This window comes from Helianthus annuus, chromosome 6 (assembly GCF_002127325.2).
Source record: "Helianthus annuus cultivar XRQ/B chromosome 6, HanXRQr2.0-SUNRISE, whole genome shotgun sequence".
NCBI lineage: Eukaryota > Viridiplantae > Streptophyta > Magnoliopsida > Asterales > Asteraceae > Helianthus > Helianthus annuus.
In genome coordinates, this window is record NC_035438.2 from 107,662,993 (window position 1) to 107,678,232 (window position 15,240).

At 43.7% G+C, this 15,240-nt stretch overlaps 1 protein-coding gene across 1 annotated transcript; it reads left to right on the forward strand.

Annotated features, from left to right (window-relative positions):
- Positions 1-2,089: 2,089 nt before the first annotated feature.
- Positions 2,090-2,965, forward strand: LOC110944871. Its single transcript, XM_022186517.1, has one exon. It carries the CDS (start codon positions 2,090-2,092, stop codon positions 2,963-2,965), a length of 876 nt encoding a protein of 291 aa, XP_022042209.1.
- Positions 2,966-15,240: the final 12,275 nt, after the last annotated feature.

Here is a 15,240-nt window from a genome sequence, read left to right on the forward strand (position 1 = left end):
TTGCCTTCCATAGCACGAGACAAGCAAAAGCCGTTTAAATTTCCAAACTTTCTAACGTCTAAACCGGAGTTTAGACAATATGTTGTCGATGAATGGAATAAGGGTGTGCAAGGCTATGCTATGTTTTCCGTTATGAAGAAGTTGAGGAACTTGAAGCCGTGCTTCCGCAAACTCCTTCATCAGCAAGGAAATCTCCATGAGAAGGTTACTAGACTTCGAAGTGAGCTGGATTTAGCTCAGCATCATGTTGATATGAACCCGCTAGATATCGAAGCTCGTAACGTGGTGGCCAAGTGTCTCCATGATTTTCAGGTGGCGGCCTATGATGAAGAATGTTTTTTAAAGCAAAAGTCGAAGATTGAGTGGCTTTGTGCAGGTGACTCGAACACTTCATATTTTCACAATGCGGTAAAGAGTCGTAATTCTAGAAATAAAATATGCTGCATTCATGATGTGCATGGGAATCGATTTGAGGGTAAGGATGTCATTACTGCCCTGGTGGATCATTATTCTAATTTTTTGGGTACCGAGGAGAATGTCCTAAGTTTGGATGATGAAGATCTTTTTGTTAATTCCCTTAACCTTGACACGGCCACCCATATGGTTAGACAAGTGACTCGAGAGGAGGTCAAAGCTGCAATGTTTAGCATTGGTGAGAATAAGGCCCCTGGCCCAGATGGGTTTACTTCGGCGTTCTTTAAACATTCTTGGGATATAGTGGGAGATGAGGTAACGTCGGCTATTCTCGATTTTTTTCAGAACGGTAAGCTTTTGAAACAGGTCAACCACACTATTATTGCTTTAGTTCCTAAAAAGGATACTCCTAACTCGGTTATTGACTACCGACCTATATCCTGCTGTAATGTCCTCTTCAAGTGCATAAGTAAAATTATTACAGATAGGATCAAAGGGAGTTTGGAGGGTTTGGTCAGTATAAATCAGTCGGCGTTCGTTCCTGGCAGGAAGATCTCTGATAACATTCTTCTCACGCAGGAATTGATGCACAATTACCATCTTAATAGAGGGCCGGCTCGATGTGCATTCAAGATTGATATCCAGAAAGCGTATGATACTGTTAATTGGTCTTTCTTGGAAACTATTCTTAAGCGGTTTGGTTTTCATTGCAAAATGGTTAAATGGATTATGACGTGTGTTACCACGGTTTCATATTCTCTATGTATCAATGGTGAGCTGCATGGTTATTTTACAGGGAAACGAGGTCTTAGACAGGGTGATCCGTTGTCTCCATATCTGTTCACTCTAGTTATGGAGGTTCTGACCCTTCTCCTTCAGAAAGCGGCTTTGCACTCTTCGTTCAAATTTCATGCTAACTGTCCTAAACAAAAGATCATTAGTGTCTCGTTTGCAGACGATTTGTTCATCTTTTCACATGGGGATTGCACTTCGGTGAAACATTTGAAGGATGCGCTTGTCAAATTCACTAACATCTCGGGTCTGGTCCCTAGTCCTTCTAAAAGTACCGTTTTCTTCGGTAATGTTCCTCGTTATGTTAAAGACCAGATTTTGGAGATCATGCCCTTTCAAGAGGGTACACTTCCGGTTCGGTATCTTGGAGTTCCTTTGATTTCTACGAGATTGGCTGCTCGTGACTGTCGTATTCTTGTGGAACGTGTAGAACGGCGAATAGATAATTGGATGTCTAAATCCTTGTCTTTTGCAGGTAGACTTCAGCTTATCAATTCGGTTTTGGCTGCCATGTACTCTTATTGGGCCTCGGTTTTTATGCTTCCGCAAGGTGTTATAAAAGATTTGGAGAAGAGGTTACGAACGTTCTTATGGAATGGTGGTTACCAAGGCTCGGCTAGAGCTAAAGTGGCCTGGCAAAATTGTGTGCACTCCTAAAGATGAGGGTGGTTTGGGCATTAGAAGCATTACGGATGTAAATAAAGCTCTTTTGACAGCCCATATTTGGAGCATTCTTTCTAATCGTAAGTCGCTTTGGGTTCAATGGATTCATTCTCACAAGTTGCGAGGTAAGAACTTTTGGGATGTTCAATGTAGAGGTAGCGAGAGTTGGGGTTGGAGAAAGCTCCTATCTATCCGAGATAAAGTACGACCGTTTTTCTGGATGTCTATTAGGAGTGGAAGGCAAACTAATGCTTGGAGTGACAATTGGTGCCCGTTTAGTCCTATTCGGTCTTTTATCTCGCCTAGAGTGATTGCGAATGCTGGTTTCACTCTTTCTTCTATGGTTGCTGATCTTGTGGCGGATGATAATAGTCAATGGTTGTGGCCCGAGGCTTGGTATGATACCTATCCGGTCCTTATAAATATTGACACGCCACAAATTTTAGCTGGTGAACATGATCGGCTACAGTGGAAAGATCTGGATGGTAATCTGCAGCATTTTGAAACGAAGGAGGTGTGGAATAGCTTACGGAATAGAGAGGATAAGGTTTTATGGGTTAAATCGGTTTGGTTCGCTCAATGCATTCCTAGACATTCATTCCACTTGTGGCTTGTTATCAAAAACAAGCTAAAGACCCAAGACAGGTTGACCGTTTGGGAAGCTGGAAGTGCTACTAACTTACAGCTTATGTGCTGTCCATTATGTAAATGTGATCGTGACTCTAGAGATCATCTTTTCTTCCAATGTCAATTCTCATCGGAGGTTTGGGGATCGGTTAGGGAATACGTTGACATGGGGGGTGTGCTGAACACCTGGTCGTCGATTATTCAATGGATGGAGCGCGTTTCTGATTCTAGAACGCTTGAGCATATCATCTGCAAGATCCTGGTTGCGGCTACCACTTATTTTATTTGGCAGGAAAGAAACAACCGTCTTTTTTCTACTCTTGTTCGAAATGCTGAGGCTCTCTCAAAGATCATTGTTGATACGGTTCGGCTTAGAATTATGGGATTCAAGGTGAGTGGGGAACCAAAGTATGACAACATTCTGGAAAGGTGGCTGATCTCGAAGAATATGGCTTTGGAGCCGGGCTAAAGAGGAGTATCTAGTTCGGCTGTGTGTCTTGTTTTGGGTTGTGATCCCTTGCTGTTTTAGTTTTTTTCGTTGGTTTTGACGTTAGTCGGGTTTGTTTCTTTTTTTGTTTGTTGCTAGGTTTGGTATGTCAAGCCTAGAAGTGTGTGTTATTGTCTTAACACACCCTGTTTTTGATTGTTGGTTGATATAAAATTTCGCCGGGGTAACCCTTTACCCAAAAAATATCGAGAAACTAAACACTGACTAATTCAAAACATCCAGCCGTCCAATTTTGGCTCTTTCTCTAGATCACTTTTACACCCAAACCCTAATAATCCTTGAAAAAGTTCAGCCGCTTTACTATGCTTAAACCTTATCTTCTCCAATTCTTTCTCTCAAATAACAGTGGACAGCCCTCTTCTCCTAACTTTGTCTCTCTTTCTACGATGAACAACTCTCAAACCCTAGAAAATATGCGACCGCCACCCTCTTTTCTTTCTAACCTATCTTCTTCAACTTTCAACACAACAACAGATCTCACTCTATCTCTCTATGAATCAAGCACCAAACCTTAAAAATTTGAACAAAACTGCAGCCACACTCTCTCAATCTCTTAACGACACCTCTCTTCTTCTACTCCTATCTCTCTCAACATAAAACTCAGGCCGGTGATGTATGACGTGATTTTAACGGAAAATTTGGTGGATGTAACCGGCGATTGATGAATCAGAAATGAGAGATTGAACGAATCAAAGGTATAGCAGACGTGACGGCAGTGGTTGTAGGCGGTTCGAGTGGAGGTGTAGGGGTGGACTGGTGATGGAGAGATGGTGACAGAACGGTGTTGACCGGAACAGTGGTGGTGCGGCTGTGATTGTGACAACTCGAAATCTAGAACCTTTCGTTGTAACTTGCTTGTACGTTATGTGACTAGTTAAAATGATAACGCGAACCTTTTTATGTGATAAGTGCTTTGTTACGTGTGTATATGTGTACGTGTTATATGTGAACCGAGAACCCGACACGAAACAACAAGGAACCCGACTCGAGACCATGAGGTCTCGAGTGAATAGTAATCGGTTTTGGGCCTTGGGCCGAGAACCTTTGGCCGGTTGGGCCTTTGGGCCGTGAACCCCCACTCGAAACCCACTAAGGGTGCACACACTTGGAACTTGACTATATATATACCATACCTTAGTTAGTTCTTGCCATTTGTTGAACATTACACACACACACTCTCCTACTTTTCTCTCTAAACCTTAAGAACACAAACACACCTCCAAGACTCTCGGATCCACTCGGTTGACACAAGAAACTCTCGGATTTGGACTTTGGATCGGCACACACACACACATCACCAACCGGTTAGTATTTTTATGGTTGATTTTTGTTGTGTTTTGTGAATGAATGAATAAGATGATGTTTATGGTTAGAGATTACATGATGTTCTTGATGTTTATGATGATTCTAATATGCACAATGTTGATAACCGGTTAACATATGTTAAAAGATGAGTTGTGATATTTTGTGTCTAAATGCTTGATGTTGAAAATAGATTCATTGTATGTTAAAAATGAATGATGAAATCGGGTTGCACTTGTGATGAAATCGGACATATATGGAAACCGAGTTGTGTGTTATGTTTAGTGTTTTGATGCTTGTTCATAGTTTTGGTTGAATAAGTGATTAATAAAGGTTGAATACTTGATGAATATGGTTATGAATAATTGAAGAACACTTTGAATGATAGTTAAGAATATGAAAACCCTTGTGATTTTGATCCACTTTGACCAATAACCTGATTAGGAAATATGTTAGTGGGATTCTATTGGTTATTTCCGGATTTGGGCCTGATTATATTGTACCATTAATCTGACTATCTGCATCAGCACCTGAACGTGAAAATGACAGCATACCGACTCGCAATCACCTGGTTGCGACTCGCAACCACAGCGTGATGACTCGAGACCACGCGGTTGCGACTCGCAACCATAACAGGACAAGCCGAGACCGCAGGTTACGAGTCCGGTTGCGACTCGAGACCTCAGCATGATGAACCGAAACCATGGTTGCGACACCGGTTGCGACTCGCAACCATCCATGATCAACACACAGCATGACTCGAGACCATGCTTGCGAGTCCGGTTGCGACTCGAGACCACACTTTTTGGGCCTTAGTTAATGGGCCAGACTGATGGGCTTCTGTGTTAACTGCTTTTACGTGTTTGGGCCTAAGTAATTGGACTGAACCTGTGAACCGTATGTGCTACTGTTGATTTAGAATACTGTTACTGCTAAACGTGCTTGCCAAACGTGTTGAACATTTGTGCACTACTTGGTTCGAATCTGATTATACGTGATATCCGTGTTAGGACGTTATTGACTACTTGCGACTTGATTGACTTCTGTGTTTGACTGCCGAGCAAACCAAGGTGAGTTCACACCCTTACAAAGCATGGGATTCCCTGGGTTGGGAACGGGGTTAAGGAACGTGGGTTCCTCGTCTACCTTGGGTAGGACGTCAGTGGTTCAGAAATGTAATTCCTCGTCCGGATGGACGGATAAACGTACTAGACTAAAACTCTATCACGAAGTCCCTCCTTTTTGTATCGACTAATCGCCGGGCCAATGGCGAGCGGGTCATTAGTTAGATAGCGCTATTTAGGTCTGACAAGCCTCACACCGTGCCGCAGAGGACGGGCGTGAACTAATGGATCTGGGGCACATCAATGATGATAGACATTGATGTTTTCAGGGCACATAAACATGACTACAGTCAGCAATCGATACGGTAACGAGTCTAGTATACACATGGGGTAGCCCCCACGGCCGAAATGCCTGATAACTACATGGGGTAGCCCCCACGGCCGGAGTGCCGGAGTAACTGGGAATGAACTGGTCACGTTTTTTTTTAAACTATGGGGTAACCCCCACGGCAAGATGCCAGATAAAGTAAACTGTTTTCGAAACAACTAAAACGAACGCCCACCCGTGAACTCACTCAACTAGTTGTTGACTCGTTACTACATGCTTTGCAGGACCATAGGTACTCAGTGGGAGCTTGCATGGAGGAAGATCGTTGTGGGACAGGGATTGCTACAAGACTATGTTAAACTTGAAACTTTTGGAACTTATGTTATAACTTTAAACTTATGCTTCCGCTTGCAACTTAAACTTATTCGTTTTAGAACACCAATCGTATTGGTTAAACTTTTATAATTACTTATATGCTTGTTCAGTATGATTGGTGGCTGGATCCTGGTCAGTCACGCCTCCAAGCGGTAGTACTCCGCAGGTGGGATTTTGGGGGTGTGACAGATTGGTATCAGAGCCATTGGTTATAGTGAACTTGGTTTTAATAAAGGAGAAACGTTTTTGTTAAAACCAGACTATAACCGGTTTAGTGCTCAACGGTCCACAACGACACTTCGCTCCTCATGCAAGGCTCGACGTTCTAGATAATATGGGGTATGTATATTGCCTACTTGTTAGTTGCGTAGTACATTGCTCATGGTATGCTTGATTAGTATGACTACTGTTGTTTGATCACGTGCGTGCTTACTCTGTCCTACTATCGTACTTTCGCGAACCTCTCTCACACGTATTACTCTTATTATGAAGAAACATGTCTGGACGCGTTAACATGACACAAGCCCAGTTGACGGCTTTGATCAACGAACGAGTTGCCGCAGCGCTCGCAGCTGCACACGCAGGAGGTATATCCTGCAGTCCGAAATTGTTCTAGGATCATTTGGATCCTACTCTCGTGAACCCACCTTTGTGTTAAACTCTGTCTTTTCTTTCACCTACCTTAGGTCAGTATGCTCAGGCACCGGTGTGCACTTTTAAGACCTTTATGGACTGTCGACCCACGACTTTTAGCGGCACTGAAGGAGCAGTAGGTCTCCTACACTGGTTTGAGAAACTGGAGTCTGTGTTCGAAATGTGTGAATGCCCTGAAGCGCGCAGGGTGAAGTATGCTACTGGTACTCTCGAGGGTTTGGCTCTCACGTGGTGGAATGCTCAAGTGCAGATGTTAGGGTTGGTTGCTGCCAACGCCACCCCATGGGAAAACTTCAAGGAAATGATCAGGGAGGAATACTGCAGTCGTGACGACATTCACAAACTGGAAGATGAGTTCTATAATCTTAAGATGTCGGGATCAGAAATTGAGGCATACACTAAGAGATCGCATGAGCTTGCCTTGTTGTGTCCTACTATGGTGGATCCTCCCTACAAGCGAATTGAACTCTATCTCAAGGGCTTGGTGCCAGAGATCCAAAGTCATGTGACTTCAGCAAGGTTGACTACTATCCAGCAGGTTGTACAGTTGGCTCACCGTCTCACTGACCAAGCGGTGGAGCAGAACAAGTTACCGAAGCGTATAGGTGCTGCAACTACTTCTGGTGCTTCTAGTGGGGATAAACGGAAATGGGATGGAACTTCAAGCAGGGGTTCAACTTCTGTGCAATCTCAGTCCCAGCAGAGAAAGACAGATGATCACAAGAGCCCCAGTCAGCAATCGTCTGGTGGTCAGAGTCATGGTGGATACAAGGGGAATCACCCCAAGTGCAATCGTTGTAGCCTACACCACAGTGGGCCATGCACCAGGGGCAACTGTCATCGATGCAACAAGCCTGGTCATGTTGCAAAGGATTGCAGGAGCGCATATCCTGCCAACCAGAATCGTCAGCAACCTCAGCAAAACCAGCGACAGCAGCAGGGTAACAACAAAGGGTGCTTTCAGTGTGGAGCTGAAGGTCATTTTAAGAAGGAATGTCCCCAACTGAACCAGAACAACCACAATCAGGGGAATGGTAATAATGGGAACAACAACAATGGTGCTAGGGGACGAGTGTTCGTGATTGGTCAAGGTGAAGCAAGGAATGATCCCAACGTGGTGACGGGTAAGTTCCTTCTCGACGACTTTTATGTTACAGTCTTATTTGATTCGGGTGCCGATACTAGTTATGTGTCACTAGAAGTTAGTAAGATGCTTAAGCGTATTCCTACACCCCTGAGCGACAAGCGCACCGTAGAGCTAGCTAATGGTAAGAGTTTGGAAGCCTCACACGTAGTCAAGGGTTGTCAGCTTATTCTCGCTAACCAGACCTTCTCTATCGATCTTATTCCTATTGTCTTGGGTAGTTTCGACGTTGTCATTGGGATGGATTGGTTATCCCAACACCAAGCAGAGATTCTTTGCAACAAGAAGATCGTTCGCATTCCTGGTTTAGGTGGTGAACCTCTCATGATTCGTGGCGACAAGAGAAGTGCTGTTGAGAACATCATCTCTCTTCTTAAGGCTCAGAAATGCTTACGAAAGGGCCACACTGCGATTTTGGCTTTAGTTACTGACACCACAGAAAAGGAGAAGAAGCTAGAAGATTATCCAGTTGTACGCGATTATCCTGAGGTATTCCCTGAGGAATTACCTGGTCTTCCGCCCCATCGCCAAGTCGAGTTTCAGATTGATCTAGCTCCTGGAGCCGCGCCTGTAGCCCGTGCACCTTATCGTTTAGCGCCATCAGAATTGGAAGGACTCTCCACGCAACTACAAGAACTCTTAGATAAAGGTTTTATTCGTCCTAGCTCATCGCCTTGGGGAGCTCCAGTGTTATTTGTGAAGAAGAAGGATGGTACCTTCAGAATGTGTATCGACTATCGCGAACTCAACAAGGTGACTGTGAAGAATCGTTATCCTCTACCGCGTATTGACGACTTGTTCGACCAGTTGCAGGGGTCGAGCTACTATTCAAAGATCGATCTGAGATCGGGATATCACCAGCTGAGAGTTCGGGAAGAGGATGTCTCTAAGACGGCTTTTAGGACTCGATATGGGCACTATGAGTTTTTGGTCATGCCGTTCGGGCTGACGAACGCACCGGCAGTTTTTATGGATTTGATGAATCGAGTGTGCAAACCGTATCTGGACAAGTTTGTTATAGTCTTTATCGACGACATCCTGATCTATTCTAAGAGCAAAGAAGAGCACGAACAACATCTGCGACTTATTTTGGAACTCCTTCGGAAGGAACAGCTTTACGCAAAATTCTCGAAGTGCGACTTCTGGCTTCGTGAAGTCCATTTCCTAGGGCATGTGGTGAACAAGGATGGGATTCACGTTGATCCATCCAAAGTGGACTCTATTAAGAACTGGCCTGCACCTCGTACACCAAAGGAAATTCGCCAATTTTTGGGATTGGCAGGTTACTACAGGAGATTCATTAAGGATTTTTCTAAGATCGCGCAGCCTCTCACCTTACTAACGCAGAAAGGCGTTGTTTATCATTGGGGAAATGCACAAGAGTTAGCTTTTCAACATCTAAAGGATAGACTTTGTAGTGCACCTATCCTTTCACTGCCAGAGGGCACAGAAGATTTTGTGGTTTACTGTGATGCATCAATTCAAGGTCTTGGTTGTGTATTGATGCAACGAGATAAAGTCATAGCTTACGCCTCGCGACAACTTAAAGTTCATGAGAAGAACTACACGACACATGATTTAGAGCTGGGAGCTGTTGTTTTCGCACTCAAGTTATGGCGGCATTACCTGTACGGAACCAAGTGCGCCATCTACACCGACCACAGAAGTTTAGAACACATATTCAAGCAGAAGGAACTGAATATGCGGCAGCGACGATGGGTCGAACTGCTGAATGACTACGAGTGCTCTATCAGGTATCACCCGGGCAAGGCCAATGTAGTGGCGGACGCCCTCAGTCGAAAGGACACTACGCCTAAACGTGTAAGAGCTCTACAACTCACGATCCATTCTAGTCTACCTTCACAAATACGAGCTGCTCAGATAAAAGCACTGAAACCAGAAAACATTAGAGCTGAAGCTCTACGCGGGTCAAGGCAACGTTTAGAACAGAAGGAAGATGGTGCTTATTATGTAACAGGGCGCATCTGGGTCCCGCACTATGGCGATTTACGAGAACTTGTGATGGATGAAGCGCACAAATCTCGCTACTCGGTACACCCTGGTTCGGACAAGATGTACCACGATATCAAAACTACGTATTGGTGGCCTAGCATGAAGGCCCACATAGCAACTTACGTCAGCAAGTGTTTGACTTGTGCGCGAGTCAAGACGGAATATCAGAAACCTTCAGGCCTACTTCAGCAACCAGAGATACCACAATGGAAATGGGAGCAAATTTCCATGGATTTCGTTACTGGCTTACCTAGATCACAGCGCGGAAACGATACTATCTGGGTGATCGTGGATCGACTCACAAAATCCGCACACTTCTTGGCAATCAAGGAGACGGATAAATTCTCCACTTTAGCAGAAATATACCTCAAGGAAGTTGTTTCGAGGCACGGGGTGCCCACTTCTATCATCTCTGATCGAGATGCACGTTTTACTTCGGAACTGTGGCAGGCAATGCACAAGTCTTTTGGCTCACGTCTTGATATGAGCACAGCGTATCACCCACAGACGGACGGGCAGTCCGAGCGAACTATTCAGACTTTAGAAGACATGCTTCGCGCTTGTGTAATCGACTTTGGCAACAGCTGGGAAAGGCATCTGCCACTCGTGGAATTTTCGTATAATAACAGCTACCACACCAGCATTAAAGCTGCTCCGTTTGAGGCATTGTACGGACGTAAATGCCGGTCACCCCTCTGTTGGGCAGAGGTGGGGGATAGTCAGATCACTGGTCCAGAACATGTGGTAGACACTACTGAGCGGATTGCTCAAATACGACAACGCATGGCGGCCGCTCGTGACCGTCAGAAGGCATACGCCGATAAGGGCAGGAAACCATTTGAGCTCCAGGTTGGGGAGCGGGTTTTACTCAAGGTTTCACCCTGGAAGGGTGTGGTTCGTTTTGGTAAACGCGGCAAACTCAACCCACGGTACGTTGGACCTTTCGAAATCCTTGAGAAAATAGGCAAGGTGGCCTACAGACTGAAATTGCCAGCAGAACTCGGGGCAGTTCACAACGTTTTCCATGTGTCAAATCTGAAGAAGTGTCTGTCAGATGAGACGCACGTAGTTCCTCTGAAGGAACTCACGATCGACGAACAGTTGAAATTCGTCGAAGAACCTGTCGAGATCACGGACCGGGATGTTAACGTCCTCAAGAGCACTAGAATACCTCTTGTTCGAGTTCGTTGGAACTCACGTCGCGGCCCAGAGTTTACCTGGGAGCGCGAAGATCGGATGGAACAAAAGTATCCCCAACTGTTTGAGAACAGTACAAACGCTACTGAGGCTGAAGCTACGGAATTTCGGGACGAAATTCCAGATCAACGGGGGGTGGATGTGACACCCCAGGAAAACCGGGAAAACCTTACAACTTGACTAGCTTCCTCAGTGAGTGCCATCAAATTTCGGGACGAAATTTCTTTCAACTTGGGGATGATGTGACAACTCGAAATCTAGAACCTTTCGTTGTAACTTGCTTGTACGTTATGTGACTAGTTAAAATGATAACGCGAACCTTTTTATGTGATAAGTGCTTTGTTACGTGTGTATATGTGTACGTGTTATATGTGAACCGAGAACCCGACACGAAACAACAAGGAACCCGACTCGAGACCATGAGGTCTCGAGTGAATAGTAATCGGTTTTGGGCCTTGGGCCGAGAACCTTTGGCCGGTTGGGCCTTTGGGCCGTGAACCCCCACTCGAAACCCACTAAGGGTGCACACACTTGGAACTTGACTATATATATACCATACCTTAGTTAGTTCTTGCCATTTGTTGAACATTACACACACACACTCTCCTACTTTTCTCTCTAAACCTTAAGAACACAAACACACCTCCAAGACTCTCGGATCCACTCGGTTGACACAGGAAACTCTCGGATTTGGACTTTGGATCGGCACACACACACACATCACCAACCGGTTAGTATTTTTATGGTTGATTTTTGTTGTGTTTTGTGAATGAATGAATAAGATGATGTTTATGGTTAGAGATTACATGATGTTCTTGATGTTTATGATGATTCTAATATGCACAATGTTGATAACCGGTTAACATATGTTAAAAGATGAGTTGTGATATTTTGTGTCTAAATGCTTGATGTTGAAAATAGATTCATTGTATGTTAAAAATGAATGATGAAATCGGGTTGCACTTGTGATGAAATCGGACATATATGGAAACCGAGTTGTGTGTTATGTTTAGTGTTTTGATGCTTGTTCATAGTTTTGGTTGAATAAGTGATTAATAAAGGTTGAATACTTGATGAATATGGTTATGAATAATTGAAGAACACTTTGAATGATAGTTAAGAATATGAAAACCCTTGTGATTTTGATCCACTTTGACCAATAACCTGATTAGGAAATATGTTAGTGGGATTCTATTGGTTATTTCCGGATTTGGGCCTGATTATATTGTACCATTAATCTGACTATCTGCATCAGCACCTGAACGTGAAAATGACAGCATACCGACTCGCAATCACCTGGTTGCGACTCGCAACCACAGCGTGATGACTCGAGACCACGCGGTTGCGACTCGCAACCATAACAGGACAAGCCGAGACCGCAGGTTACGAGTCCGGTTGCGACTCGAGACCTCAGCATGATGAACCGAAACCATGGTTGCGACACCGGTTGCGACTCGCAACCATCCATGATCAACACACAGCATGACTCGAGACCATGCTTGCGAGTCCGGTTGCGACTCGAGACCACACTTTTTGGGCCTTAGTTAATGGGCCAGACTGATGGGCTTCTGTGTTAACTGCTTTTACGTGTTTGGGCCTAAGTAATTGGACTGAACCTGTGAACCGTATGTGCTACTGTTGATTTAGAATACTGTTACTGCTAAACGTGCTTGCCAAACGTGTTGAACATTTGTGCACTACTTGGTTCGAATCTGATTATACGTGATATCCGTGTTAGGACGTTATTGACTACTTGCGACTTGATTGACTTCTGTGTTTGACTGCCGAGCAAACCAAGGTGAGTTCACACCCTTACAAAGCATGGGATTCCCTGGGTTGGGAACGGGGTTAAGGAACGTGGGTTCCTCGTCTACCTTGGGTAGGACGTCAGTGGTTCAGAAATGTAATTCCTCGTCCGGATGGACGGATAAACGTACTAGACTAAAACTCTATCACGAAGTCCCTCCTTTTTGTATCGACTAATCGCCGGGCCAATGGCGAGCGGGTCATTAGTTAGATAGCGCTATTTAGGTCTGACAAGCCTCACACCGTGCCGCAGAGGACGGGCGTGAACTAATGGATCTGGGGCACGTCAATGATGATAGACATTGATGTTTTCAGGGCACATAAACATGACTACAGTCAGCAATCGATACGGTAACGAGTCTAGTATACACATGGGGTAGCCCCCACGGCCGAAATGCCTGATAACTACATGGGGTAGCCCCCACGGCCGGAGTGCCGGAGTAACTGGGAATGAACTGGTCACGTTTTTTTTTAAACTATGGGGTAACCCCCACGGCAAGATGCCAGATAAAGTAAACTGTTTTCGAAACAACTAAAACGAACGCCCACCCGTGAACTCACTCAACTAGTTGTTGACTCGTTACTACATGCTTTGCAGGACCATAGGTACTCAGTGGGAGCTTGCATGGAGGAAGATCGTTGTGGGACAGGGATTGCTACAAGACTATGTTAAACTTGAAACTTTTGGAACTTATGTTATAACTTTAAACTTATGCTTCCGCTTGCAACTTAAACTTATTCGTTTTAGAACACCAATCGTATTGGTTAAACTTTTATAATTACTTATATGCTTGTTCAGTATGATTGGTGGCTGGATCCTGGTCAGTCACGCCTCCAAGCGGTAGTACTCCGCAGGTGGGATTTTGGGGGTGTGACAGTGATGGAGCGGTGGTCCGATGATTTTGGTTAATGGGTGGCGGAGTTGTGGCGAGGAGACGGTGGTGTTGACGGCGGAGGTTGATGGTGGTTCGAGGGGTGTTGTTGAAGATGTTGTTTCTTGTAAAATAAATATTTCTGATTCTACTCTTTCTTTTAACTGTTTAACTATTAAAAGTGTTGAAGATGTAGTTGGTGTTTGTGATTTATGATTACCGGAGATGAGTGAAACAAACAAGAACCAAAAATACCAAAATTCCGTTTACCCTTTCTACTCTTTCTTTTTTTTTTTTTTTAATGAAAACGCCGGTCGGGTTAAAACCGCCGGAATAACGGTGCCGGAAAAATGGTGACTTACCGGCGTATTTACGCCGGAGAACTTGAACTCGCGTTCAAGATTTAATTTCGCCGGAAAGTTACCGGAAAACCCAAATTCGTCGGAACTTTCAATAAATTCGCTATATTCAAAATAAAGTCGCTGTATTCATAAAAAAATCGCCCAGAAACTTCAAAAACACATCTAAAACCTTCTGATTTGAGCCAAAACCTCTTTAAGTGATATAAAATCACTATGAATCTTTCAAATAATACTAGTCTCAACTCACAATCAGCAAACACATAATTTAAACATTTTAAAAACAAGATTTTTGAAGAAAAAGTGAATAAAATCAAAAACCCTAAAAGTTTTAAACTTTTCAAATCAAAATCAGATTTTTTTAGGATGAATTTGATGATTGTTGAATCCCAAATTCGAGTACCAAGCTCTGATACCAAATTGTAGGATCAAATCGAGCCAAAATCTGATTTTCAATAATAAATCAAGATGAACACAAAAAAAAATATAGCAATAAAACCCTTGAAAAGATTTGCAAAAGATGAATACAATTTAGCCCCTCAAATCTCTCACTAAGTGTGTTGCCAAAACCCTAATCATCTCTATCTATTTATAGCCTTACCATTTTTGGCTAATTACAATTAGGACCCTCGAGATTAAAACTTACCAAAAGTAGCAATAAACATGAAGACTAACTAAATAAGATAATAAATATATTTTGTTTAAAACAAAATATATTTAACTATCCAAAGCAATAAAACTATCATATCTCGAACGTTCACACGCCATATCTTTCTTTGATCTTCTCGTGTCGACTTGTGCGTTGACTTTGACTTGCTGGCGTTGACTTTGTTGACTTGATTCGTTGATAACATTAGACTACACGATTTAGACCCAACAGGACTGTTGATTCTAGTGTGAGACCCTAGGTGGATTGACCGCACTTAAATTAAAATCACATGATAAGGGCTTAGGATTGGGTTCGGGTTTAAAGGGATAAGTATATTCTCAATCGCAGCTAACGCAAGCCTTGGTTTTAATTAAGTATATCTATGTTGTCGGTCCGAGTGATTATTTGTCTATGATTCCGTTGCATAATTCTTTTTCGAGGACGAAAAAAGAGTAAGTGTGGGGATGTTTGAT

Coding starts and splice junctions, on each gene's coding strand:
- LOC110944871 (XM_022186517.1), top strand. CDS start 2,090: ATGTCTATTAGGAGTGGAAGGCAAACTAATGCTTGGAGTGACAATTGG.